The sequence below is a fragment of the Lipomyces japonicus genome (genome assembly GCF_038497905.1).
Source record: "Lipomyces japonicus strain CBS 7319 unplaced genomic scaffold V1514scaffold_8, whole genome shotgun sequence".
In the NCBI taxonomy this organism is placed as follows: Eukaryota; Fungi; Ascomycota; class Lipomycetes; order Lipomycetales; family Lipomycetaceae; genus Lipomyces; species Lipomyces japonicus.
The window spans coordinates 1-26,377 of NW_027117820.1; the positions used below are offsets into that span (position 1 = coordinate 1).

The window sequence follows — 26,377 nt, forward strand, 5'->3', positions numbered from 1 at the left end:
TTGTTGATGTCTATAATCTTCTGTTTTTTTTTTGTTGTTTTTGTATGAGTTTCCAAGCATTCATGAGGGCATGTCCTATTTTCTTATTTCGATATGATGAATAAATAATACACGTCAGGGGCACCTAGTGTCCTAGTTAAGATAAAAAAGTTACTCGGGGTCTACAAGCCCTTTTTTAAGATTAAAAAAAAAAAAAATTAGAACCTATTTTTTAAAAAAAAAATAGTTTTATAATAATGTTATGGTGCTGTAATTTATGGTTTTAGTCGAGTTAGCAGTGAAACCTGGCCGCTCGGTTCATCTGACCGCTCGCATAGCATCTACGTTAAACTGATCGTATATTATCTCATCTTCGCTCTGTAAATTACAACCATTTTAGAAGAATCTCTACAGTTATGCATCTCCAAGTCTCAAAGTTACTTACCGCCTTTTTCCAAATTTTCAAAAGCCCAATAAAATCATTACACTCATCAAATTAGAGCGAGCATTTCGGATATGAAGCTTGCAAATTTTGTATCGCTCATTCTTTTCAATTCAAATTCTTCAGTCGCATTTAGTATTTATTCTACAATCGCTGCAAAAGATTTCTTCTGTCATAGTAATTTTACAATTCATTTGAATATTTATCGATGCAAAATGCGAAAAGAAAGCAAAAATAGAAAAGCCTCAGGGATGCCCCTACATAGAACATGCGCACTAACCCAAAAAAAGTTACGTCACGACCAGGCTTTTCGAAGGCGGAGCGTTTACACTTTTCAGGTTGTGTGAATAACTTTAATTTGTACGCACTATTGAGTGCGCAATTGTGTTATCGCAACATTCATGAGTAGATTTTCGTTTTTGTGAATGTCTGTCGCATAAGTCTTGTTATATCTGAACTTTTTTCTGTTGCACACTATGTCCCCAAAGGTTCTTCTTACTGGATCTTCAGGATTCATTGCTGGTCATATTCTCCAAGTTCTGATTAGCAGAAACTACACCATTATTGCGACGGTGAGGTCGCAGGCAAAGGCTGACTATTTAGCAAAAATTTACCCGAATGCTGCCCTGAGTTTTGTGATTGTTCCTGACATAGTCGTTGCAGATGCTTTTGACGAAGCCGTCAAGGGTGTGGACTATGTTATTCATACCGCATCGCCGTTTCATTTCCAAGTTACCGATCCCGTTGTAGACCTACTTGATCCGGCTGTTAAAGGCACTAAGGGTATTCTTAATGCAATTCAGAAATATGCTCCTCAAGTTAAAAAGGTTATTATTACCTCTTCATTTGCTGCTATTGTCAATGCTGAAAAGGGTTCATGGCCAGAGCATACTTATACTGAAATAGACTGGAATCCAGTTACTTGGGAGCAAGCTATCAACGACGGCCCAAGCACTACTTATCGAGCCTCTAAAACATTTGCTGAAAAAGCTGCTTGGGATTTTCTAGAAGACAACAAGCCTAAATTTTCAATTACTACAATAAATCCACCATTAGTATTTGGCCCCATGCTTCATGACGTCAAGCCGGGAACGATTAACACGTCGAATGCTAATATATGGAATTTGATAAATGGATCTGCAAAAGAGATTTTACCTACTGCCATTCCGGTTTGGGTTGACGTTCGCAATGTTGCCGAGGCTCATGTCAATGCTATCGACAACCCGAAAACCGACAATCAGCGATATTTTATTGTAGCAGGCCAATTTACGTTTCAAAATATTGCCAATATTGTTCGAAAGCAATTTCCTGAAATCAAGGACAAAGTTCCAAAAGGAGACCCAGAAAATTCAGAACCAAATAATTTCTTTAATGTTGACAATAAAAAATCAATAAAGGACTTAGGAATCGAGTATATCTCTCTTGAGAAAAGTATTGTTGATCTCACGAAACAGCTGGTTGACTGGGTTAATTAGATTGGTTAATGTTATATAATAACTAATTTTTACAAATAATTTATTTTTTAACTTGAAATTTATCGTCAAGTAACTTTCGCGTTTCAGTGCATGTTCAAACTGTCGTTCTCACATCAGATGCGAGTCTGGCGAGACATTCTATGGGATTCTTTGATTATGGATTCGTGATCTCGCTTATTTTTTTTTTTTGCTTGATTTATATTAAATTTATAATTTCTAAAAATAATAACTACATGAAAGTTGTTGAGCTTATATAAAAATTATGATTTCAAGAGTTATTTAGAGATCTCCAAATATTGAATGGAGAAGGCCACGGAATTACAACGGTCATTTTTGCGATAAATCTCAGTTGCACCAAAACAAAAAAAAAATGAAAGGAAAGGAAAGGAAAGAGATGGACTTGAATGTATACATTTGACAATGCCGACAATACAAAAGAATCTTGCTTAATTTCTTCACTCTCTTTATTTTTTATAAAGATGATAAAGTAGAGCTCAAAAAATTTAACAGTTCTTGAAACCGGTTAAGAATCTTGAATTTTTTTGTGTACGTGCGTTTACAATGCCAAGGGACCACGCTTCCGAGAATTATAGTTCCACCTAAATGACAAAATTACTACTACATGATCATTTGTGGACCCCGAGCCATCCTTACTCAGGTGGTTCAGTTCCGAACTTGTCATGGACGCTTTGGAAAATACTATCAGCAGCGGATGAGGATTTGCTTATGGGGAACTGGACACATTTTCTCATGTACTTAAACAAGATACGCGAATATTCGTTATAATAATAATTTAGAGCTGTTCACGGTCCGGATACGGTTGACGGTTTGGCAAAATCCTGCAGATAATTATCCGCTAAATTGTCGGCTTAACGGATACGATAACCGTCAAAATCGCAAACAACGGATAGGGGTGGACACGATACGGAAATATTCGTTATTTGTATTCGTATAGTCGTCAATTACGATTACGATACGATACGAATAAACCTTTACGAATAGTTAACTATACGAATGAAGAAATTGATTATTCGTAATTACTAATACTAACAGCACAAGACTTGGTATTTGTAACAGGGTACGAGACCCTTGCCATATACAGGTAAACACTTTACTGCCAGATTTGCAGAAAATTTTTTGGTTAGGGTAACTAACTAATTTGTTATACCTAAATAGAAAATACAAATACTAGTATACGAATACTATAAGAATAAACCGTATACTTTACGAATAAGCCTTAAAGTTTTACGACTATACCACGAATGGAAAAAGTTGACTGTACCGTATTCGTGTCCATCCCTAAACTGTAAGGTTATCTAGCTCAGAATGGATGGTGTAAATACCAATGAAAAGCAGAATTAAATCCACCAAGTAATTTATACTGTTTATGGCACCCAGCCTACGTTAAAATAAAAAAAAAAAAGGTTAAGCCGAAAACGGGAAGTTAAGGTTTATGTGAGCGCATGTATGCTACAACCATAACTAACTATAGCTCGAATAAGCCTAGTTTTACGAAAATACGAATAATGGAAAAAACTGACTGTGCCGTATTCGGTCTTTCTCAGTACTATGGTGGGACTGCTAAAGTAGCTGAGTTTCTATCTACTTAGCGCACTTTGATTTGGCCATAAAGTCTTTGACATTGGGAGGTCTCCCTACAAGTCTTGTTCTTGTCGCTTTCGGAAAATTTTGGCGTATCACTCGGGATGCAGTGCGAATTGTGGACTCTTGATGAAAATACGGCTATTTAAATTTCCTTCTTTTATTTCTTTGCTTTTTTTCGTAAACTGCATTAAGTGTAAGAAAGACTTGGTTATGACGTTGGGCCGTTTTCTACGTATTTTCAGGGGGGTTGATCTGTTCGTTGTGAGAAATTATAGTGTCATTAAAGATTAATCATCATTATCATCATAATCATTTAACTTCTATATACATTTTGTTTACGCATGCACCATCCAGTATTGTGATTTCCGAAACTGACCATAACTAGGGCAATAATCTCCGGAACTCTACCAAAGCTTAATTATATTATTTTTAAAAGTTAAGGTATATAATAACTGCGGCGTGCTTTTACCTTCCAAATGAGTAAATTATTTTTGATTTTTATTTTTGTGGTATCGGTTTAGGTTATCTGTTAAAGTTATATATTACGAAAGTATTATAGTTAAAACAAGTAATTTGGCCAGCATTTTCTATTTCTCTATACCTCAAATATCTATGCAGTCATACATACAATACAGGCGGGCACATAGAAGTGCCGAAATTGAGGTACATGATAAAGAAAAATTTAGCCACGCAGTGGAAAAAGCTCTTGGCGACGACTCAGAGAGAACACAGGAAACAAAACTAATTCTGAGCGCCGTTGATAGCAGTATATCGAAACAATCCGAAAATGAACAACCTGAATTTACTAAGATATCGCAACAAAGTAGACAAACTCATGAAGATGTTATTCTTGTTGGTTGGAATAGTTCGGAAGATTCATTGAATCCTCGAAACTTCAGCAAAGTTAAAAAGGTGACCACGACTCTCATTGTTGCGCTCATCGCGTTTGTGGTCGGCGCTGCCAGTTCCATGGACGTTGCTGTTTTGCCACAGGCTGCAAGTGATTTGGGAGTCAGTGACGTCGTAGAAAGTCTTGCGACAGGTACTTAATATGACCGTCGTGAACTTAAGTTGTCATTGATTCTAACATTCTTAGGTGTTTATCTGATGGGATACGCCGTAGGGGCTGTTTTGGCTGCTCCGTTTTCAGAGGTGTTCGGAAGAAATTTAGTATATATCTCTACTATGTTTTTGTTTTGCTTATTTATTATGGCATCTGCTTTGGCTCCTAATATTGGTAGTCAAATAGTTCTTCGATTCCTGGCTGGATTGTTTGGCTCTACGCCTCTTGTTTGTGCCGGGGGTTCTGTTGCTGATATTTGGGATTCTAAGGAAAAAACTTATGGATTTCCAATGTATGCGATTAGCTCTTTTGGAGGTCCGGTATTGGGTCCAGTAATTGGAAGCTACATTGGTGATGGTTATCTAAACAGTTGGAGGTGGTCTGAATGGGTAACACTTTTTTTAAGTGCATTGGCAATGTTAATTGTTTTTTTTTTCATGCCGGAAACATTTGGTCCATTAATTTTAAAATGGAAGGCGTCAGGATTGCGAAAACTAACCGGTAGTAAGAGATATCGATCTGAAATGGAACTAATGCACAAGGATATTTGGATTCGTATCAAGCTATCGCTTTTGCGCCCATTGCAAATGTCAACTGAGCCTATTATTATTTTAATGGCACTTTACTTAACTGTTTTATACATTGTTCTTTTCACGTTTTTAAATGGCTACACGTTTATTTACAAGGACGTGTACGGCATATCACAAGGGCTTAGCAACGTCATCTTCATTGGAATTTATATTGGAATTTTGTTGGCATCCTTTCTTGTTTATCCTCTCTACAAATATACTGAAAGGAAAATGAATGAAGCCATTGCTTCTGGAAAGACTCATTTGCCACCTGAAATACGTCTTTGGTATGCCATGCTAGGCGGGTCTATTAGTGTTCCGGTTTCGCTCTTTTGGATGGGTTGGACTGACTATTCTTCAATCAGTATATGGTCGCCAATTTTAGCTTCTGTTTTGTTTGGATATGGAGTTATTTGTATATTCATGACAGTTTATATGTACGTGATTGACTGTTATGAAGTTTACGCCGGTTCCGCTTTAACTCTGGTAACCTTTATGAGATACATGACTGCCGGTGGTATGACCGTGGTCGGAATTCCGTTTTACCGAAACTTGGGTACTCATTGGACTCTTACAATCATGGGTTGCATTAGTTCCTTATTGGTTCCATTACCTTATGTATTTTATAAATGGGGCCCACAGATTCGCAAATTTAGCAAGCATGCTGTGAATAAGTACTGACCATTGTCGATAATATTAATCTATAAAGTGGACGGTTTCTCTGGTGCAAAATATATTATAATATTTTTTTCTTTAAAAACGTCCAAAATAATAACATTCAATATGGATTATGTACATTTTGCAACGTGATTCTCGATAGTCAAATAATAATTTTCATTTATAGATTATAGAAGTAGAACAATTTGCTACTGTAGTGATATTATGTTGTCTTTATATAATAATTACCACTGCCAAGCCACGTCCACTTGATGAACATTAAATAATTAATTGCCCGTTGTGGCATTGTCTGCTTGTGTTGGATGAAAATAACTTACGAAGAGGGTTGAAATGTGTTCGCCAACATTACTATTCTTTTTCGCGAGCCCATACATTTATTATTGGGACCAAGACCTGAGTTTCTAAGAGGTCTTTAGGGTTCCTGGTGCAAACGGCATTGAGTGTGGTTGTGGCAACTGCAATGACATCGGCGAACTTATTCGTTTAAGACAATTGAAGACAATTATGACAATTTGTCGCAGGTATCATAAGGCTGGTGCAAACAACAATACATGAAATAGAAAATACCAGTGCCGCGATTTTATTACGCTACTTCCAGAGCGTTGGACTTATAATTACGACAAACACCCAATTAAATGCCTAATTATCCCAATAAAAAAAATATTTTGAAAATCCAAAATATCGACTGAGGTCAAACTAAAGTCAATACATAGTCCATGTACTGCATTCCTTTGTGCGGCCTTTAGTTGCATCAGAATCCCTCTGCTTGAACGCCAAATTTAAAAGGGATCATAAGCAAGCTAAACATGATATACGACAATTTCAATGCAGACGATGACAACTTGAGAGAGTATCAATCCTTAGTAAGTTCATACTTAAATGCCGGGCAAGCAACAAGTTGTTGAAAGTCCAGAGCAAGGAACCGAAATATTTTTTATCTCTTCAAACGAGTGGATTTTTTTTTGGTACATATTTTTATACATATGATCATAATCAAATAGTTTTAAATAGGTAGTTATTAATTAGGCGTTTATCATATCTCAATATTTGGCTTTTGACTCGTCTTCTTAAGTTAGCAAGCGCTAGCTTTTTTAAATATACTAATGATAATACATTTATAAAAACAATCAATCTATTTATATCCTTGTCGAATAAGACCAATTAGCAATTCCACACCTGCTATGACACCGTCAACAACTTTAATCTTTTCACCAACAGCTTTTTTGATGTTTTTTTCCATGCCAACCATCCCAGCACAACCAAGACATATTATTGTCGCTCCGTTTGTAACCGCCTTGGTAGCAGCTGTTCCTATGCTATTTGAAATCAAGTCTTCAGAAGCAGAATGCAATTCTAAGACTCCAAGGCCGGTGGAAAATGTGCCAACAAATTGACTTGTTCTTGCACCTAGAAATGCACGAACACCTTCATCCAGTAAACTTTCCCATATTTTTCCAGTCGTGACAATTGCAAATTTTCCTGTTAAAGCAAAAGATGCTAACACTGATGCCTGAAAAATACCGATAACTGGTTTGGTGGTGTGTTCTCTTAATGCATGAGTAAGTGGATGATCGGAATAGCATGCTACAAGGAATCCATCATAACGTGATAATAGTGGTAATAAAGCGGGCAAGCAATTAGCTGCAGACGTTATTTCCGTGGTCACCGAGTCAATTTGTAACGGACCGCCAGCAGGACCGGTGAAAAAATCAAATGTGAATCCAGATGGAGGTTTTAGGACCTGTTCAAGACCAACAGAAATTGATGGCGACGAGTTCGGATTAATAATTAAAATTGACGACGCCATGTCTGTACCATTAAATTATCGAGAAAAAAAAAGTTAACGTATTATTTCTATAATTACGTACATTTCTTAATGATCGTTGGGCAAAAATATAAGACGCCTCCTCGACATGGTCGATTGAATCCTTATCAACCGAGATTAGCAAGCACTCTGAGATACGTAGCTGAGATTATGTAATAGGGGTTATATGCGCCGGTAAGTAGTTATCAGTTTACAGTCGAAAAATCATGCCGTTTAGAGATGATCTGATATTCAGATACCACCGATACAAAATATCTATGATGTAATTATACAAGAATTTGCCAAATCTTTGGGCGTCAATAAGTCACTAAGTGTTATGTATATTATTTTGGAAACATTTTAAAAAAATGTGTATTACATAGCACACCTTATTAATTTTATGTAACTTGTCATAAATTGTAGTTCTTTTACAAACTTATTTCAACTATAACTATGCTTCGATTTGTAAAATAACTAGTTAAGTTACATGTATCTTACAAGTTATATGTAGACAAGTGCACATACTATATCGGGTTTAGGGTATGTCCTATTTCTTTCCCGTAAAATTTTTTCTTTGCAATTGTGTCCCTTTGGCGCTACAGTAGTTACGTAATCTATAGACAGTGCTCTCGTTAGCACTTCGCAATTCACAACACGAGCTTAACTACACGGCAGAGACACAGGTAAAACGAATAATGAAGATTTTACATTACGTAGGCTGGCGCGCTCTTATTTATTCCACTTGCTTTCTCAAAACCTATCCCTCAAGTCTAGTCATGGACACACTTTCGGCGAGGCTAATCTTTTCTTGAAGCGCGCAATCCTAAGCTATGGCGTGCACAGAATGAATATAAAGGAAAGTCTGTATGTTGGACGGTCATTCAAGATGATGTAACAATATATATACCAAAGCGTTTGCGTACGACTCATTGATTTGTCAATTGCCGCTTGTCAAATTTAGTGTGGGGTACAACGTAAGAACATATATAAATTATGTGTCGTAAATAGAAGAATTAACGCCTGCAACCGGCTATAATAACGCGCCTATGCTCGCTCTCAAGGTAGCTTCGGTACATGATTTTGTCCAACAATAGATATACTGGTTCTGGTTAGTATTTACATGGTACCTGTATTTAATCGGTAAAACCGCATGTATAATCGGAATATATATGCGTCGTAGGTACTAATCGGTATATGCATAATGGTACCTCGTATGTGGGGATGAACTACTAATCACCGCGAACGGATTACCGTTTTGGTGATTTGCCACTTTTCTTTGCAGAGATGTCTTTTTAGCTATACATAAACTGTCTCCAAGCAAAATGAAGTAAACATAATTCATCTCATATGTTGTATTAGTCATATAACCTATTAGTGTTGTACATATATTACGTAATTACTACAACAGCTGCTAACTAACTAGTTAGTGGAAGGGGATTAAAGGCAAAAAAGCGGAACACTATTTTTTTTATCCAATTTTGCCGGACGGAATAAATTTGGAAGTCTATTCTGTTATCCGCCCCTAATTTCATCCGCTTAGCCGCCAAACACGCTTAGTCGTCTTTAGCTCTACATATTGTATTTGTGGTCCTTTTTATATGACCGTGGTAGAATTGTTCTTAATTATGTTTCTTGACAGTATAATTACGGGAAGTATTGTAAGTAATTTATATGTTAATACCGACAGTATCTGACTAGTAGTCTAAGGATTTTGAGGGACAGCGTCTTGCTGATTCAATTACATTTTATTTTCTTGGTCTTGCAGCAGTAAGTTAGTTCATTTTTTTAGTCTGGACGCTTATACGTCAAACATACATTTTTCATGTAAACTATTCTATTGGCTTTGAAGATGTTTTAGAACATTGGTTGCTTGCGTTCAGGGTTCATCTTTATGGTTAAAATAATAAATTAAACCAAGTCAGGCTAATAAAAACCGCAGATTATTTCCTACTGTGGCGGGTTGATATATAACGATATATCATACACAGTATACATCTTTATACTTCTTTCTGTTTTCGGTTTTCTGGTCGCAATTCCTCCTTGGCCAGCGTACAATAAAAACCCTGTCAAGTATTTGCCCATTCGTGCCTGAAAAATGTCTGATTTATTTTTGGGTTTTGACCTGTCTACTCAGCAAATTAAAGTTGTTGCTGTAAATGATGAACTGAATGCCGAGGTGCAGTGTCATGTTGAGTTTGATGTTGACACCCCTGAATACAAAACCAGAAAAGGTGTTTATACTAATCCAAGCTTGAATGAGGTATATGCACCAGTGGCAATGTGGATTAAGGCGTTTGATATTTTATTGGAAAAATTAAGGAAAGCTGGATTGGACTTTTCTCGAGTTAAAAGCATTTCCGGTGCAGGTCAGCAACATGGCTCCGTTTATTGGTCGGAGGATGCGGCATTCACGTTAGCAAATTTGGACCATACGAAACCTCTGGAAACACAGATATGTCCAAACGCTTTTTCTCATCAGTTCAGTCCTAACTGGCAGGATCACTCTACAGTGTCACAATGCGAAGCTTTGGAAGAAGCAATTGGTGGTCCAGATGCAATCGCAAATATCACCGGCTCCAAAACCCATCACCGTTTCACCGGTCCTCAAATCATGAGAGTTCGCGAAAGACATCCGGATGAGTATTATAATACTGCAAGAATTTCTTTAGTTTCGTCCTTTTTTGCTTCTCTATTGTTAGGTAAAATTGCTCCTCTGGATGTCAGTGATGTTTGTGGTATGAATTTATGGGATATAACTAAAGAAACATTCGACGAAAAAATAATAAATATTGTTGCAGGAGGGGGGTCAGAAAGCCGTGATGATCTTCTTCAAAAGTTGGGTTCAGTTGAAGCAGATGGTAGTAAAAATCTTGGGTTCATCAGTGACTACTACGTGAAGAGATACGGGTTTGCCTCGGACTGCATTATCACCCCAATCACTGGAGATAATCCTGCTACAATTTTGGCATTACCTTTACGGCCTAACGATGTCATAGTTTCATTGGGCACATCGACTACGCTACTTGTGTCAACTCCTATATATAAAACGTCGCCTCAATACCATCTGTTTTCTCATCCGACTACAAGAGGCTTATATATGGGAATGCTATGTTACTGTAATGGATCTTTGGCCCGTGAGAAGGTGCGCGATGAAATTAATTCTAAAGAAAATGATAATTTTGATGACGTTTGGGATAATTTTAATAAGGCGGTCATCAGTTCAACACCACTCAATATTACGTCAGAGAAAAAAAACAAAATTGGAATCTACTTTCCGTTGCCTGAAATTGTTCCAGATGCACCAAAAGGTACATGGAGATTTTTAGCGAAGAATGAAGATATAGAACTTATTACGAATGGTCACGAGGTAGATTCAACATGGAATGTACCCGCAGATGACGCGAGAGCGATTTTAGAGTCTCAAAATCTTTCTATGAGGTTACGAGCCGGTCCTTTACTTTCGTCGAATGGAAAACCTCGTCGGGTTTATGTGGTTGGTGGAGGTTCGAAAAATTCTGCGATTTGCCAGGTTACTGGAGAAGTTCTTGGGCCATCTGAGGGTGTATATGCATTGGAATTGGGTTCCAATGCGTGTGCTTTAGGTGCTGCATATAAAGCATTGTGGGCGTTGAAAAGAAAACAAAAAGGCGATGAATATGAATCTTTTGAAGACTTTCTTGAGTCGAGGTGGGACGAGAATGTGATGCTTAAGAAAGTTGATGTAGGATATAGATCAGGTATTTGGGAAAAGTATGGCGAAGCATTGCATGCGTTTGAAAAGGTAGAAGAGGTGATTGTGTCATAGTTTTCGTTTGGATATATACTTAAACTTTTGTATTGCTGATACTCAATTGCGTGAGTATTTATAATAACGTAAGGTTTTTTATATTGGGCAAGCTTAATGTGGCTAGTTAGTCGGAAAACCACCAAGGTGTCCAAATTTTTTGAAAATGACCGTTATCAAGGTTATTTCAATTATCAAATTTCGATCTCAAAATCAGAAATGCAAGTTGTAAAAGTTTTTAGATAATTTCATTTCTCGGTATTATGTAAAATATAAATAAAAGCAAACCAATAGTTCTTGATTTTAAATTTTAATTGCAAAATTTTGAACCGGTATAGATATTCATATCGTACTCCTCCAATTCAACTTCCCCCTAATTGTGATAACTATACGATAGCATAACCAGTCATCCTTAGCTTTTTTACTTTTGCATTTTCTTTGTTCGCTATTGTATTTTTATTGTCACCACATTTACAATAAAGGGGGCCAATATGCTCTTGTCGTTAGAGGACTCTGCTTCTTCTAAACCTTGCGGTCCTGATTGTACTCTTCAATCAGCCAGACACAATACATATGATGCATGTTGCTGTTATGCTGATTCGCCTTGTGTCGACCCTTGCAGTTTTCCTCCTTGTCCGATTTTAGAACATATGGGTGATTCTGGCTCGACTGCCTGTACTTCTTGTGATGAAGAGCAGTGCGAACTTGAAGATGGTTGTGATAAGTTCATGTGCAATTCTGATAATGCGTCCACTTTATCATCTACGGCTGAAACTTGCTCTACTTGTCTGGCTTCCAATTCTTTAGTTAGACGAAGGTCCGGAACATTCTCTACTATCAGTTCTACTAAAACTCCCATATTCTCGGGTGAATTTCTTAATTTGGATACGAATAAGTATTGTCATTGGGGCGATGATTGTTCTTTCGCTTTTACTTCTCCGTCGGATTTGGACGAACATTTACGGACGACTCACATATCTTTTCTAAAACATCAGCATGAAAATCAATTGAAGGAAAATTACTTACAGCAACATCAATATGAACATTATCAACAACAGCAAGAATATTATTATCATCAAAATCACCAAAATCAACAAAATCACCAAAATCACCAAAATCATCAACACGGAGTACAGAATTATGAACGGCTTCAAACATCACAGACTCACCAAAGAGAAAGCTTACCAAGCATTATTCCTTGTCAGTGGGAATCCTGTGATGTTTTAACTGATGAATTTGACAGCCTTCTTAGTCATATCAAAACTGAACATGTTCTGCCTTGCGAGCTCAACCATAAGTCTTCTGATTTTGCTATAAATCCTTTGAAATCTGCTGCTGAACTTCATTGTCATTGGAATAAATGTTCAGACTCCTATCACGATCAATCATCATTGAATGCTCACGTTCTTGATCATATGTCAACTTTTGCACCTTATTTGCAATGTGAATGGGACACATGTCAATTCACGACACTCGATACAAATCAGCTTGTCTCGCATGTTGTTCATGACCATATTTCTTCTGTTCCGCATGTGTCTTCCGCGGCGGGGTCAAATATACCCGAGACTGTCAAAGAGAGTATATCTAAAGAAGAACATGACTGCCAGTGGATAATTGGCTCGGACACCATATGCTCAAAAGTGTTTTCAAACACTCATGACTTATCAGAGCACATCATTGCAAGTCATGTTGGATCAAGAAAGCAAGAGTATAGGTGTGCATGGCATGGTTGTGAAAGAAATCATAAACCTTTTAATCAAAGACAAAAAATTATACGCCATCTCCAAACTCATACTCATAACAGACCATTTGTTTGTACTATATGTGGGCGACAATTTGCAGAGCAAATAGTACTTACTCAACATTTGCGAGTTCATTCTGGTGAAAGGCCTTATAGGTGTAAAGTATGTGGTAAGCGGTTTGCGGCGAGCACCGCTCTTTCGGTACATCTGAGAACACACACGGGAGAAAAACCACTCAGATGTAAATGGCCAGGCTGTGGGAAATTTTTTTCAGAATCTTCAAACCTAGCAAAGCATATGAGGACTCACACACCTGATCGAAATTTTAAATGTCCTGTTGAGAGCTGCGAAAAAGCATTTGTAAGGCACGATCAGTTGGTTCGGCATATGCGAACACATTCAGGAAAGGTTGTTATTAATCAGAAAACTGTTGATAACGACAGGAACTTCAAAGTTTGATTCACTCAAAGTTGCTTAAATATTAAACTTGAATTCTTGTAATCAAATTTTAAAAAGTTGTTATAGATGCTGTACCTTAAAATTCTAAACCTCTTTGTAATTTACGTAATATACTATCCGATGATTTTAATTAATGGGCTTGTAAGATAAACATTTTCCTTATTCATCGACATCGAGTAGTTCTGCGTAGTCATCCTCCTCAAAAACTTCGCGATTAACCATTGGTTTAATTATTTTATCATAATATGGAGCTTGTGCCTTAGATGATTTGTTCTGCCGCTTGACGTGACCAAAATAATTCTCGTAAACATTTCCGTCGTATCTTCCGATTGCGGAGTTAATAAAAAAGTCAGTAAAATTAAATGCATCTGTCAATGGAACAGCTTGAGAACAAATCACGAGACAGTATTTATTGCAGAGTTCTCCAACTTTGTCAATCTGGGAAGAAACAAAATATCCAGCCTGTAAAAAAAGACCAGCATCTCTCTCAATAGACCAAATGGCATATAATAAAGCCAAATTAAATAGAACCGGTTTAATATTGACCGGTGCATTGCATATCCTATCAAAAAAATTTTGACCATGTAAGCTCGTGTATGAACTCTGGCGGCAAGAAAGCGGATTTGCAAAGTGTCTTCAAAAGCTTGCTCAGTTGCCACGCCTGACTTTTTAAGGCTAATGAACAATTCTCCTGCCTTGGAAACAGTAGCTGTAGCTACTACATCCCATGCTTCCCGTAATACAACTTCAGAATCAATATTGCGATCTCCAGCTTTAGCAGTTTTGAGTTGCAAAATTTTGTTAAGATAATCAACAGTTTCGGGCGCTTTCTTCCCATTCTGCACTTGAATATATCTTTGCACAAGAGCATGACCAGCAGATAGAGTAAGAATTGAGTTGTCTCCTTCCCAAGTGCACTGGACGACCCAATCGGCATAAAGCTGACCAAATCCATTGTATGCTGAATAACCGTGTCCACTGCAACTCTGCCTAGTGTGTTCAATCGTTTCAGCACATTGCCAGGTGGTGAAGACTTTTAAACCAGCTGAGGTCGAAAATACTTCTTTTAAGTCTTCTATAAGAACAGCCATTTTTTTTGAGTCAGATGAATCAACTTTGTCCATTTTTTTCAAAAGCAGTTGATAACTATTAGCTAATTCATCTGCAGAAAATTGAATAGCATATGTTTGTTCTAAAAATAGAAGTAATCTTCGTTGGTGAAGAGCGTAATCCAGCAATTTGGTCTCAAGTTTTTCCATTTTGGAGCTAAATTGACGTCTGACGGAAGCGTATCTGATTGCAATAGTCAAAACCTTTTGCTAACCTGAGCAGAATCCATAGCCATAGAAACACGACCAAGAATAAGAGCACCGTACGCGAATTGCTCTAGCGGAGGTTGCGTTACATTTCCCTGCCTGTCAACCTTAGTATGTTTCATAAGCAAAAATTGGCGAGGTATTCTAACACTTGTAAACTGTACCCAACCATTATCAATACCATTGCGTCCCATTTTCTTACCTAAATCGCCAATGGCAATTCCCGGTAAGAGGTCATATGTTTTTGGATCGCGTAGAGGAACGACGAATGACTTGACTCCATAATCTTTATTATTGACGATTAAACGCGCAAAACATATTGTATGTGCTGCAGTGTGAGCAGCTCCATCAATCCACCACTTTGTTGCTCCAATATGCGGAGTGTTTATGACAAACTCGTCTGTACGATGATCGAATGTGGCAGTCGTTTCAAGACCAGCGACATTGAAACCATGGACCAATTCGATCATGCAAAAGCATCCAATTATATTTCGAAGCTCGGCAGCGCCCTGACTATGAAAATTGTTTAGAAGTAGCTGAACTTCGTAATGACCCGATAAAAAGACCGTAATGAACGCTATTATATACCGTGCGCATGTTAGAATACACCATTTGTAAACATTCTAATATGTCACACTTACCCAACTCTTGTCAAAAGTCCCATATCAACAACACCAACTAATGAAAGTCGGATCATACTGACTTCTCGTTTGTTGGTAATATAATGCACTAGTTTGCTAATCTTCTGCATAGTTCGCTCACGGAGCTCTTCTTTAGTAAGATCATAATAATCAATATTTTCAAAAATAGGATCTCTCTCAATTTCACGCATGATTCTCTCCTTCAAAATTGTGGTCGTCTCACCCCCGTCAAGGAAATATGTAAGATCTCGGACAGGAAATGAAGCTCCTTTGCGCTCTTGCGCAATGGCTTCGACAGGATTTCCAAGGCCAACGACGGATTTATCGCTAACCTGAGTAGAAATGAACGCAACAGAATTTTTGCCAGAGTTCTCGTTTCCAGACATGCGTAGTTTTGACAAAAATAAGGGCCAGGCACAGAGATCAGGGATCAGGGGATATTTATATTTATAATTCTCTCGAGGCATTAATCACATGCATTAAAATGCACCGCCACTGATTTCCAAGCTCAAATCCCATTATTATTTACACCTGCTTATCTGGGCACGTACCGCCACACAGTTTCCGTGCCTTCAGGGGGACCCCGCATGAGATACCGAAGCGTAGTTTTTTTGTATGCACAGTTATAGCAGTAGCGTATATAAGTTAGTCTTTAGTAATCCAGCCGAGGCCATATTTATAATGTTTTTATTTTTGTTCGCCCATTTGATCAAGTAAAACAGTATACAAAAATATCAAATCAATTAAAAACTATAAAAATATTTGTCCTAGAAATCACATAAATAGTTATATTACGCCTGTATGTTATTATAGCTATGCTGGAATGGAATAGTTGACTGCTAGTAATCGCGGCGGGTAACTAACCCTATATGCATGATGGTCTAAAATATCTCGTCTCCGGCGCCAACTTTATAAACTACGAAGGCAGGTGTCCACTTTGCCAATTTTATTTTAGTTTTATTACCATGGTTGAAACAATAGGATGGACAATTTCTCAATGGTTGGACGCTCAGCGTGCTTCCACTTCGGACGAGGGACTCTCTCGAATTGTAGCTCACGTCGCAACATTCAGCAAAGATGACCCTGCATTTATTACAATCGCTTCTCAAGAATTTCTATCTGATCAATGGAATCGGCTACATGCTATTCCCAACGCTAAGGTGTGTTTTTATTTATAATGCTACACAATTGTCTAATTCTAATTAGGATCTTCCTCTTTACGGTGTGCCATTTGCGCCTAAAGATAACATCGACGTCGCTGGACTTCCAACAACGGTTGCTTGCCCGGCATTTAAGTATGAACCTACTAAGGATGCTGTTATTATCCAAATTCTCAAGGCTGCAGGAGCAATTCCCATTTGCAAAACCAATTTAGACCAGTTCGCTACTGGGTTAGTGGGTACTCGGTCACCGTACGGTGCGGTTCCGAGTGCCTTTTCAGATGAATATTGCTCGGGAGGTTCTTCCTCAGGCTCGGCTAATGCTGCATCAAGGGGATTGGCCCCGTTTGCTCTTGCAACTGACACCGCTGGCTCGGTTCGTGTTCCTGCCATGCACAATAATCTCATCGGGTTAAAACCTACTCGTGGTGCTTTATCTGCCACGGGTGTTGTCCCTGCTTGTAAAGATCTTGACTGTGTCTCTGTGCTTGCTCTCAATTTGCCCGATGCAAAAACAGTTTTCTCTATCACTGCTAAGTTTGATCCAGCGGACTCTTACTCTCGTCCACTGCCAAAGGAATTGCCGCTTACATTTGGTAACAAACCTAAGTTTGCCATTCCAGATGAGCCCAAATGGTTTGAAGATACTCAAAATGCACCTTTATGGGAAAAATTTTTGCAAGAGGCAAAATCTGCAGGAATTGAACTTGTTAGGTCTGATTTTTCACCAATGTATAAAATTGGTGCATGTCTATATGAAGGTCCATGGGTGGCCGAGCGTTATACAGTTGTTCGGAAATTAATTGAGACTGAACCGGAATCGATAGATCCTATAATTCGTAGCGTTATTCAGTCTGCCACAAAGTTTTCTGCCGCTGATCAATTTGATTGGGAACATTTTCGGCGTGATCTTGTCCGCGAAATTGAACTCAAATTTGCAGCGTTTGATGGATTTCTCGTTCCTACAGCACCAATTGCCACCAAGATTGCTGATGTTAGAGCCGATCCTTTTAAACTGAACTCGAAACAAGGTACTTATACCAACTTTGTTAATCTTGCAGATTTTGCTGCTTTAGCTATTCCTGCCGGCTTCAGAGCTGGCGACGGTCAACCGTTTGGTGTAACTCTAGTTGCAAGAAAGCATACTGACTATGCACTACTTGAATTAGCCCAGAGAATTCTGTCCGGAAACTCACGAAGATTAGGCCACTTGGATAAATACTCTGTGCCAAATGAGACTGACGTGGTTTTTTCATAGGCAATTTGGCTTAGCATACTTATTTTGGTGTAAATTTTATAGATTTTGTTCATGATTCTAAAACTATTCTATATTTTTCTTTTAATACATTATTGTAGTTGTTCTGACTGGTTCCTATTGATCACGTCTATCAAAGAACTAGTCATTCGAGAAAGTGCGTTAAGGGACCCCATTATTTGCTCATTCATTCTTTCTTGGTCCATGACGGACTGCTTATATAATCTCACCAGATCCACCATGCTCGTGGCTGATACGTTATTGTCTTGTACAACTGAAAGTTCTTGACGCAGGCTGCGATCTGAGTCATTGACACCATCGTTTTCGTCGTGATCTACTATATTATTTGAGGCACGGCTCCTTATTCTCCTTCGTTTTGGCAGAGGCTGATTACTTCTAGAGTTCGCGTTCACTTGATCAAAAACTAAGTTAATATGTTGCTCTTGTCGGACTCCATTTAAGAATTGGTTGTCATTAGAATCGAGTTCAAGCTGAGTACTTTCAAAATATTGTGACGTCCCTAGAAGCAGATTCTGGTTTTCATCATGCTGCATGTTTTCAGATTGTGGCGGTGATGCCCGCTGTGATTCAAATTGCAGTTGTAGGTGCGATTGCGCGTGGTCCTCAGATGCATTAGTTTGATCATCTTGCGGTGGTAATCTTTGATTACTGTATATCTGTTGAGTGCCAGGACTGTAAGGTAAGCTAGATCGTTCAACCTGGTCTTGCAATTCATGCGAATATCGTTGATATTCAGATGTGGGTTGAAAATTTCTATTACTCAAATTATTTGAGCGTTGTATGAATTGTGAATTTAAAAACAAATCGGCATCTTCTTGATGTCTTGAAACCTGCTGCCTTTGGGTAGTATTTTGGTCGCCACTTTCCTGCCGTTGTCGGTCAAAAGGAGTCAGAAGTGGTGTAGAAACCTGAGTCTGGGATACTGATGGAGAACTTCGAATACTATTGTCCAAGTATGAAGATATTCCAGAATTCTTATTCGATGGTAGTAGTGTTATTTGCTTGCTCTGCTCTTTCGGAGCTTCAATCGCATCAAAGATAGGACGCAACGCAAGATAAACCGTCTCTGAAATAGGAGTCTAAAAACATTTAGATCGACTTAAAATCAATCATTGACAGACTACACACCATTGACTTGCTTAAAAACCTTCTTTGTTCCTTGATTGGAAGCTCCCACCATCCAATTCCGTCAGGCATACCTAAAAGCTGACCTTCTTGAAATTCACGAATACGTCTACATATAAATATTAATATCCAAAAGTATCATAGCTCATTACTCACCGAAATGTAACAGCTAAAAATCCAAACTTTTCATGTATCGATTTTGGGGTTCGCTGAGGATTGATAGCCCTCTGAACAAACAAACCATGAACTCTGTCAAAAAAAGCCTCTATACTCTCATGTACCCTACCTCCTCCATTGGCATTTCCATCTTCATAAATTTCAGAAACCATATTATTCTTGCGACCGGCATTTGCTTCGCGTTTGCATTCTTTATAAGCCGTAACTAAACATAAAATATCGGCATCGGTCCAGTTTCGACCAACACTACTTTCCGCAACTCTGAACTTTGCTGTGAGATACGCCTGCGTAAGCAAATCAGGAGATTGTCGCGGTCGATTATAGCTCAGGTTAGTTGAAAGAGGATGTGAAATTGCAGAGCTCGGTAGCTTCATGCTTGGTACCTGGATCTGGATTCGTAGCTGTTCTTCTGCTGGCGTAGCCATGGAATCCATAGCACAGTGCAGGCTCAAAACCCTGCTTGTGTTTACAAACTAACTTGGCCTCAGAATAACAAACAGATTTCTTACAGCTCTTTGTTAAAAGACTGGTCAGGCAAAATTGTCATAACACATAAATGCAAGTCTACTATGTATTTTAGAATCTATCTGTGCAAAATTTCTTGCTTTGCCAATTCACGCATTTGGAGAACGTGCTTAGCGCGAGAAAAGGTCCTGTTGAGCTTAACTTTTTAGGTTGACATTTGTGAAAAGAGATTGAGGGAATAAGTGGGAGCTTCAGCGCAAATGAAACATTACTACCTTTAAAGTTTTTTTTTACTTATTCAATTAAGCGGAACTGAATTTAATTATAATAAATTAATTAATTGATACTTGCTGATCAAGTAGACAAATAAGTCAAAAGCGCCACATATAAACAAAACCAGATATAGTATTACATGAATCACAGAAGTATGAAGGAATGCATAATCAGCCGTGTGTATGGCAAGACAAAAATTGAGTACCGAAGAATTATAGTCAATAATTATTCATGTCTACTTGAATATAATCTTGATCCTGTACTTAATTTGCGTTGGAATTTACTTCCTTGGTCAAACATATTTTTGACTGTCTGCGCCGAAGTGTTAACTGTCTCCATGATTGAAGGTGTAGATGGTGAAAGTACGCTACCCGCAGCCTTATGAATGCCTTTCCGCTTCACAAAATCACGTGCATCCTGTGATAAACTGATTTCAATAGGAAATTCTACTGGAATGTTAGCTCCTTGTTGTACTAGCATCTCTGCAACGGGAAATGTTGTCGCGTCCTTCGGAGCGTAAACAAGGGCAGTAACAAAAAGTGGGTAAACGCTTGAATTGGATGATAATGACGGAGATGACGATGATGATGACGATGAGATAGAAGCTCCAGAAGATGCCATAGCAACACCGCTTGCACTAGCGCCGCTTGCAATCGCTCGCATAACTTCTGTCATGTCTTGATTTTTTACAGCAATTCGAAGAGCTGTAGTGCTTCGCGGAATAGGGACGACAAACATTTTGTCCACATATTTGCTCTGGATAAATGCTTGCCTTCTTTTATAAACTAGTGAGGTAGTATTTAGTTGTGAATTTTGATTGATTGAAGCATTCTCGTAGACATCTGTAAATATTAACGCCTTCTGTATGGCAGCTTCTGGTAGAGCCTCCCAGACAGAATTCGCCCTAGCGTTGCCTACAGTAAGTAAAGCATCTACCAAATCTGGCGTGAATGAAACTGTATCAAGTGTAAGACTTCGAACCTTCGATATATGAGTACCGAGAGATCTATGTACTCCTCCGCAATCAATGCATATTATCACCATCAAATTTATAGATACCCACTCTACTTTCGATGTTAACCCGCAATCAGCACACACGGCGTTTGTCGCATCAGTTTCACGTAGCCTTTTTACTAAATTTTCTTCTTTGTGCTCTTCCACAATAGACTCGTTCAATATCTTATTGGCTAAATCATTTTGACCATCAATATCCAGTAATCGTGGCGAAGTAGACAACTTTGGCAGTCCAATAGATAGTGTCTTTCGCGTGGGCGTTGATGTACTATTGGAACCATCTTTTAATACACTAACACTTAAACTACCAGCTGGTCCAGACGATATGTCCGTAAACCATTGAGCCGAACTGCCGATATCACCTTCAAGTGTGCTCGATATAGCGTTTAATATTGACTTAATCCAAATATTCATATCGTCTTCTGATGTAGCCTGATATACTCTCCTATACTGAGGTGTAATGACTTCAAAGCAAAATCTTCTGTCAAGACTCTTGCTTTCTCGAACTGAAGCCATTTTAAGATTTATAGGTTCATTATGAAGTTCAAGCTGTTGTTTCCAATTAGAATATTCGCATAATTGACCACCTGCAAGTACAACCCAGAATTTATGCCATGCAGCAGATTTATTAATATTTCTAGGGTCATTATGACCACCAGGTCGTGACATAGCCCATAAAAGCCCCTCCTTGCGCTTCGTATCGATCGGAGCATTTGAATCTCTATCGTTTAAATCACGAGTAGATTTTATCTGAACAGGCGAAGCCGGCAAATATGAACCAGCAGAAAAAGTCGTGGTTAGAAGTGGAAGCGCATCTCTACCAGTCGCCACTCCATGCTCTTCAAGAACCCGTTTCTGTAATTGATCTGCATTGTTTACATAGCTTGACTGAGGCTCAGGCATCGAAGAAAGTTCCAAAGCTCTTCGTCGTTCCTCACGTTCCGATCGACGAATTAACCATTCTTCCTTGCTTCTCTTCATTGACGCTACCATATTATCTATTTGAGATTTTGCCTGATGTATAGATTTTGAGGCCGACAAAAATTGTTTGACTTGAGCTTCAACATATAAGCTCAGTTGAAACGAAACTTCGTGTTCTCGTCTGCCGCCATGTAAATCTTGCATAAAATAATAATAATCAAACCGTTTAATTTCAAACGCTCTTCGTTTGTCTTGGTACTTTGAATCTGTCTCCTTGCGTTTCCCTTTTTCTTGTTTCATGGATAAATAGCGACTAAGCCAGGCATAGTACTCCCTCGATTCGTCTTCAAATTCTTTCTTTTTCAATTCTGCATTTTTAATATCAACATCATAAAAACGCTTTAAATTTTCAACCCAGTAAGACTGAAAATCAATACAATTTTGCCGTTCAAGTCGTAATATATCTCGGCCAACAAGATTTAAATAGTTTTCAGCTGCAGGTTGAAGGGACTTAAGCTGCTTGGATGATTCCCTCAAGTCATCTAATAAAGCTGCATAGGCTTCACAATATTGCGCTTGCGCTTCATAAGTTGCCTGTGCACGCTTTGCCAGCCTTTTGATTATGACCTTGAGAGACACGGTTTTTTTTTCCATGGAAGCAATTGTAGCCCTAAACAGCGGACCATCTTCGGGGATAGAAAGATCAGATTCAGGCTGATTAATATTAGAACCCTGAGTTATGTGAGCAGACGAACTAGTAGCTGTCTCAGTTTGTAATGCTTTGTTAATTGAATTGTTGGGCAATTTAGAAATAGATGTGACCATGGATTTTCTTGAATCGTTATCACTAATGTCGTAAACAGGTTTAATGGTTGATAAAAAAGGTCCAAATTGTTGCGTATCAATACGCCTTTCTGAATGATTATACGCTGGTATTTGAGTACCAATCAAAATTCCATTATCCACCCAGAACTCGAAAGTGTAAAGAACATCTAATCTGTGCTCTCGCTTATTATATTCAGCAAACTAAAAAAAACAAACAAGTTAATAGCACGAACACAAATAAGAAATGCAAGTTGATCATACACAGCAGTAATTTTTCCATCCGTTAAATTGAAAGTCGATATCGCCAGGCGACTTCCAAGCCCAGATCCAATCAAAATTAATTTCATCTCCATCATTTTCAAGAAAATCGCCAATGACACGAACATTCTCTTTTCTCTGAATCTTCAAGAAACATGTTAGTAAACGAAATTAAAATCACCGATAATGCAGGACTTGGCATACATTGGGATCAGATTGTAACTCCTTGGTGAGCATAGATTCCAAGTGGTTTTTACTCGTGGCGTTAAGAAACGTGAGTCCCTTAAGTCCTGCAAACTTATCTTTAGCCCGGTTTATTGATATTTTAAATTCAAATAACAGGCCCGATGAGCTTGGAATCTTAAGTAGTCTTGGAAGTGTGCTTTTGGAGTAAGGATCTTGAACATATTCAATGAGTCTCGATGAATCATTTGTAATAGGTATTACTGTAGTCAAATCTTCAGAGATTTGCAGTTGAAAAAGCGGCCGATTATCGGACGACTGGATGTTTAAGTGTGATATCCAAACTAAAACAGGTTGGTTTGTTAAAATAAAATGACCTCTGCAACCTAGCATAAAACTCACATCGATCTTTATTAGTAGTTAAAACACTACACGAGTCATCTATTTTGCTAGTTATTCCACCCATGCCAGGTTCTATTGGTTAAATCCAAGTAAGGCGATTGCTGATGATTGACAGCGAAGCACAGCTAATCCGGATGCCGCAAGATATTGGCGTATCAACTTAATGAACAAAAAAGTGGTAAAGTTGCTGTGTTCTCCGATTTATGTATGGCTTTTATGTTCTATGTATTATCGATTACTTTTCTGCATGCCTTTGTTTTTTATGATAGTCAATTAAAACGCATAGCAAACGTCGTAGACATTAAATTAAATCAAATAAATTAACTGCATTTGGGAACAACAACTATTTCTGATCGACGTAAAACCAAATTATAACTAGTCACTTAGCCAACAATGTTATATTGCTACAATTAACATAAGTTCTTATTTACAGTGTGTAATTAATTATTTGTTAATTTTGATTTTTGAACTTATAGAATTATAAGCCTTTTGTGCTATATCATCTGAAAGACTTCTTGTGAAAGTTGCTTTACGAGTTTGAACATTATTCTTCATTTATATAAAGTTAAAAGACAATATTTCTGTATAATTTTAAGTAGAGGTATAAAGATAAAATAAAAAAATTGTCAAATACAATTTATGATTGCAAACTTGGGATTGGAATTATTGAAATATGATAACACAAGGTAAAGCTGTTTCTCACATACGGTATAGTCTTTTATTTACTACAAACTTATTTACTTCAATGATAAAAAAAATTTCAAGAAAAATAAAAAGAGAAAATCATATAGATCAACGTTCAATATATATATAATTCAGAACCAAGAAATGAGTCTGTGGTAATAATTATCCATAAAGTATTACTGATCTATAATACCACAGAAGTCATATAATTGGTTTTCCTCGTAGTTCAGATCAGCAGCATCTGTGGAAAATGAAAAGAGAAGTTTGTTGGCATGGAAAGCATGAGTAAGATAAGAGTTAGTTAGTTATAGTTAGACAAAAAATATTAAGAAATAAAAAGGCATATATTACAAATTTAAATTGTTGAGAATGCGCGAAAAGTTGCGAAGTAGTTTTTTTATGAAACTTGCATCAGGCCCTTGTCAGCTAGCTACACAAGACATCTCAACATTTCCATATTTATCCAATTTGCATTCATGTTCAGGAGAGTGAGTCCCTTCCATAATGTTACGCACCAAGGTAATGTCATTTGTATGTTTGGCGACTAGAAGAAGGTGAAGACTCTGTCAAACAATTGGTGCTTCGACGGTACCCAAATTAAGCATTCTGCCAAGTGGCTCCTCGATTGAAGATGATACTGGAGTTATTAGTAGCTCTAGAGATAGAAACTTCAACTACTGTGTTTGCATCATGAACTTTAAGCATGAAAAGGGGTTTATTTGCTATTAGGCGACTATCTACAGTCCTTCAGATAATACCTATGCCAATTATAATTTCCAAGATACAACAAACAAAACCCAGATTTATTTAGCTTGTGTACTAATTGTAAAATAGTCACGTATAACTGAACTATACCGTCCAAGTTGTGGAAAGAATTAGCGACCGTAACATGTCGCAAATCCAAAGCAGGGTAATAATGTATTGTGATAGCGATTGCTTCTTTCATACTCGGACATTAGCGTTTGAAATATACATTTATGTGCGTATGATCACCGCTAGTACAATAAAGATTCCTTTAGATCAATACTTTTAAGAAGTATTTTTTCTTATTCGTCTCAAAATAGATATAAAGGGAAACCTAGGAATACGACAATTGCAACGCTTATATTACAAATTGGAATCATAGAGCGGGTGATTACTTTACATGTTGAACAGGAACTTATAGCATAGAACTGATATTGAAACGCATGACCGGGATTCCAATATCTTCGTTATTGCAAGACACGGAAATTTCCGCGAATTCGGATCACGTCAGTAGTAATCCACTCGGATATTCAAAAATTGAGCTCGAAAGTCTTGAATTTGAACATTCAATCATTACTCAATTATGTGGGGGCAGGTTTATCCCGTTGATCGATCATTTCCCGGTTAACTCTGCTCTTCGGGTTTTAGATTGCGGATCCGGATCCGGAACATGGGCCAGTGAACTAGGGTTCACATTTCCAAATTTTCAAATTACTGCGTTTGATCTCTATTATACTCGAAGTCTTGACAAGGCACCCAATGTGACGTTTGTTGTCGCGGATGCAAATAAGCGGCCGTTGCCGTTTGAATCTAACGCTTACGACATTATTCATTCGCGAAACATCTATTACGGTATCAAGAATTGGCTGACTTACATTGAAGAACTTAAGCGAGTAGTCAAGTTCAAAAGTGGCGAGATTCATTTACTCGAGATTGTTCTACCCAATCCACTGGCTTTGCAGAACCAACCCTCCGAAAACGGAAAACTGGCTAATATTCTAAGGGGTTCAATCAACAGCGAGTATCCTCCTACCAGCCTGGCTCATATATGTCGCTTAGTTAATCTTGACATCATTCACGAACAGGAATTTACGTTTCCGATTGGAAATTGGCCAGAGAATGAGTACGAGAAAAGAATTGGCGGTCTGGCATTGACGGCCATAAAAGATGGCCTGCTGCGCATGGCTATCCGAACAGGCCAGGCCTTGGTGTCTGATATTGAACAATTCAAGAAAGATTTGTCATCGATTTTTGATCCGGAGTTTAATTTAGTAGCTGGAATAAAATATGTAGTTGCTAGAAAAGAGCATTGA

At 37.9% G+C, this 26,377-nt stretch overlaps 10 protein-coding genes across 10 annotated transcripts; 6 read left to right on the top strand and 4 right to left on the bottom strand.

Annotated features, from left to right (window-relative positions):
• The first annotated feature begins 740 nt into the window (after nt 1–740).
• On the top strand, nt 741–2,198 carry V1514DRAFT_219422 (uncharacterized protein). Its single transcript, XM_066924714.1, has one exon. It carries the CDS (start codon nt 898–900, stop codon nt 1,894–1,896), a length of 999 nt encoding a protein of 332 aa, XP_066784751.1. The 5' UTR covers nt 741–897; the 3' UTR covers nt 1,897–2,198.
• A 1,915-nt stretch (nt 2,199–4,113) lies between these two features.
• V1514DRAFT_341293 (major facilitator superfamily domain-containing protein) lies at nt 4,114–5,814 on the top strand (the record flags this gene model as incomplete). Its single annotated transcript, XM_066929052.1, has 2 exons — nt 4,114–4,543; nt 4,598–5,814. The coding sequence occupies 2 exons, from the start codon at nt 4,114–4,116 to the stop codon at nt 5,812–5,814; spliced, it is 1,647 nt and encodes a 548-aa protein (XP_066784752.1).
• A 1,129-nt stretch (nt 5,815–6,943) lies between these two features.
• Nucleotides 6,944–7,618, bottom strand: V1514DRAFT_277453 (Asp/Glu/hydantoin racemase; the record flags this gene model as incomplete). Its single annotated transcript, XM_066924959.1, has 1 exon — nt 6,944–7,618. The coding sequence occupies one exon, from the start codon at nt 7,616–7,618 to the stop codon at nt 6,944–6,946; it is 675 nt and encodes a 224-aa protein (XP_066784753.1).
• Nucleotides 7,619–9,317: 1,699 nt separating this feature from the next.
• On the top strand, nt 9,318–11,665 carry V1514DRAFT_219671 (uncharacterized protein). Its single transcript, XM_066924715.1, has one exon. It carries the CDS (start codon nt 9,711–9,713, stop codon nt 11,418–11,420), a length of 1,710 nt encoding a protein of 569 aa, XP_066784754.1. The 5' UTR covers nt 9,318–9,710; the 3' UTR covers nt 11,421–11,665.
• On the top strand, nt 11,659–13,722 carry V1514DRAFT_326698 (uncharacterized protein). The gene has a single exon (XM_066926847.1). The coding sequence runs from the start codon at nt 11,891–11,893 to the stop codon at nt 13,598–13,600; it is 1,710 nt and encodes a 569-aa protein (XP_066784755.1). The 5' UTR covers nt 11,659–11,890; the 3' UTR covers nt 13,601–13,722.
• A 37-nt stretch (nt 13,723–13,759) lies between these two features.
• On the bottom strand, nt 13,760–15,943 carry V1514DRAFT_346488 (acyl-CoA dehydrogenase/oxidase C-terminal; the record flags this gene model as incomplete). The annotated part of the gene is made up of 4 exons (XM_066929269.1): nt 13,760–14,086; nt 14,182–14,893; nt 14,914–15,429; nt 15,558–15,943. The coding sequence occupies 4 exons, from the start codon at nt 15,941–15,943 to the stop codon at nt 13,760–13,762; spliced, it is 1,941 nt and encodes a 646-aa protein (XP_066784756.1).
• Nucleotides 15,944–16,434: 491 nt separating this feature from the next.
• V1514DRAFT_326705 (amidase signature domain-containing protein) lies at nt 16,435–18,079 on the top strand. The gene is made up of 2 exons (XM_066926848.1): nt 16,435–16,717; nt 16,764–18,079. The coding sequence occupies exons 1-2, from the start codon at nt 16,523–16,525 to the stop codon at nt 17,973–17,975; spliced, it is 1,407 nt and encodes a 468-aa protein (XP_066784757.1). The 5' UTR covers nt 16,435–16,522; the 3' UTR covers nt 17,976–18,079.
• On the bottom strand, nt 17,816–19,976 carry V1514DRAFT_326710 (uncharacterized protein). Its single transcript, XM_066926849.1, has 3 exons — nt 19,275–19,976; nt 19,122–19,227; nt 17,816–19,072 (listed from the first exon to the last, which is right to left on the bottom strand). The coding sequence occupies exons 1-3, from the start codon at nt 19,727–19,729 to the stop codon at nt 18,065–18,067; spliced, it is 1,569 nt and encodes a 522-aa protein (XP_066784758.1). The 5' UTR covers nt 19,730–19,976; the 3' UTR covers nt 17,816–18,064.
• Nucleotides 19,977–20,066: 90 nt separating this feature from the next.
• V1514DRAFT_303490 (uncharacterized protein) lies at nt 20,067–23,933 on the bottom strand. Its single transcript, XM_066925599.1, has 4 exons — nt 23,637–23,933; nt 23,256–23,578; nt 23,055–23,195; nt 20,067–22,994 (listed from the first exon to the last, which is right to left on the bottom strand). The coding sequence occupies exons 1-4, from the start codon at nt 23,698–23,700 to the stop codon at nt 20,259–20,261; spliced, it is 3,264 nt and encodes a 1,087-aa protein (XP_066784759.1). The 5' UTR covers nt 23,701–23,933; the 3' UTR covers nt 20,067–20,258.
• Nucleotides 23,934–25,507: 1,574 nt separating this feature from the next.
• On the top strand, nt 25,508–26,377 carry V1514DRAFT_277206 (S-adenosyl-L-methionine-dependent methyltransferase; the record flags this gene model as incomplete). Its single annotated transcript, XM_066924948.1, has 1 exon — nt 25,508–26,377. The coding sequence occupies one exon, from the start codon at nt 25,508–25,510 to the stop codon at nt 26,375–26,377; it is 870 nt and encodes a 289-aa protein (XP_066784760.1).

What these genes read in the sequence shown, in the direction of transcription:
- V1514DRAFT_219422 (XM_066924714.1), top strand. Translation starts at nt 898, where the DNA reads ATGTCCCCAAAGGTTCTTCTTACTGGATCTTCAGGATTCATTGCTGGT.
- V1514DRAFT_326698 (XM_066926847.1), top strand. Translation starts at nt 11,891, where the DNA reads ATGCTCTTGTCGTTAGAGGACTCTGCTTCTTCTAAACCTTGCGGTCCT.
- V1514DRAFT_303490 (XM_066925599.1), bottom strand. Translation starts at nt 23,700, where the DNA reads ATGGGTGGAATAACTAGCAAAATAGATGACTCGTGTAGTGTTTTAACT. An exon ending in AACTACTAATAAAGATCGAT is followed by an intron (nt 23,579 to 23,636) that starts GTGAGTTTTATG and finishes AACCTGTTTTAG; the next exon opens with TTTGGATATCACACTTAAAC. An exon ending in AGTTACAATCTGATCCCAAT is followed by an intron (nt 23,196 to 23,255) that starts GTATGCCAAGTC and finishes TGTTTCTTGAAG; the next exon opens with ATTCAGAGAAAAGAGAATGT.
- V1514DRAFT_326710 (XM_066926849.1), bottom strand. Translation starts at nt 19,729, where the DNA reads ATGGATTCCATGGCTACGCCAGCAGAAGAACAGCTACGAATCCAGATC. An exon ending in TTTTTAGCTGTTACATTTCG is followed by an intron (nt 19,228 to 19,274) that starts GTGAGTAATGAG and finishes ATTTATATGTAG; the next exon opens with ACGTATTCGTGAATTTCAAG. An exon ending in GGTTTTTAAGCAAGTCAATG is followed by an intron (nt 19,073 to 19,121) that starts GTGTGTAGTCTG and finishes AAATGTTTTTAG; the next exon opens with ACTCCTATTTCAGAGACGGT.
- V1514DRAFT_326705 (XM_066926848.1), top strand. Translation starts at nt 16,523, where the DNA reads ATGGTTGAAACAATAGGATGGACAATTTCTCAATGGTTGGACGCTCAG. An exon ending in ATGCTATTCCCAACGCTAAG is followed by an intron (nt 16,718 to 16,763) that starts GTGTGTTTTTAT and finishes AATTCTAATTAG; the next exon opens with GATCTTCCTCTTTACGGTGT.
- V1514DRAFT_219671 (XM_066924715.1), top strand. Translation starts at nt 9,711, where the DNA reads ATGTCTGATTTATTTTTGGGTTTTGACCTGTCTACTCAGCAAATTAAA.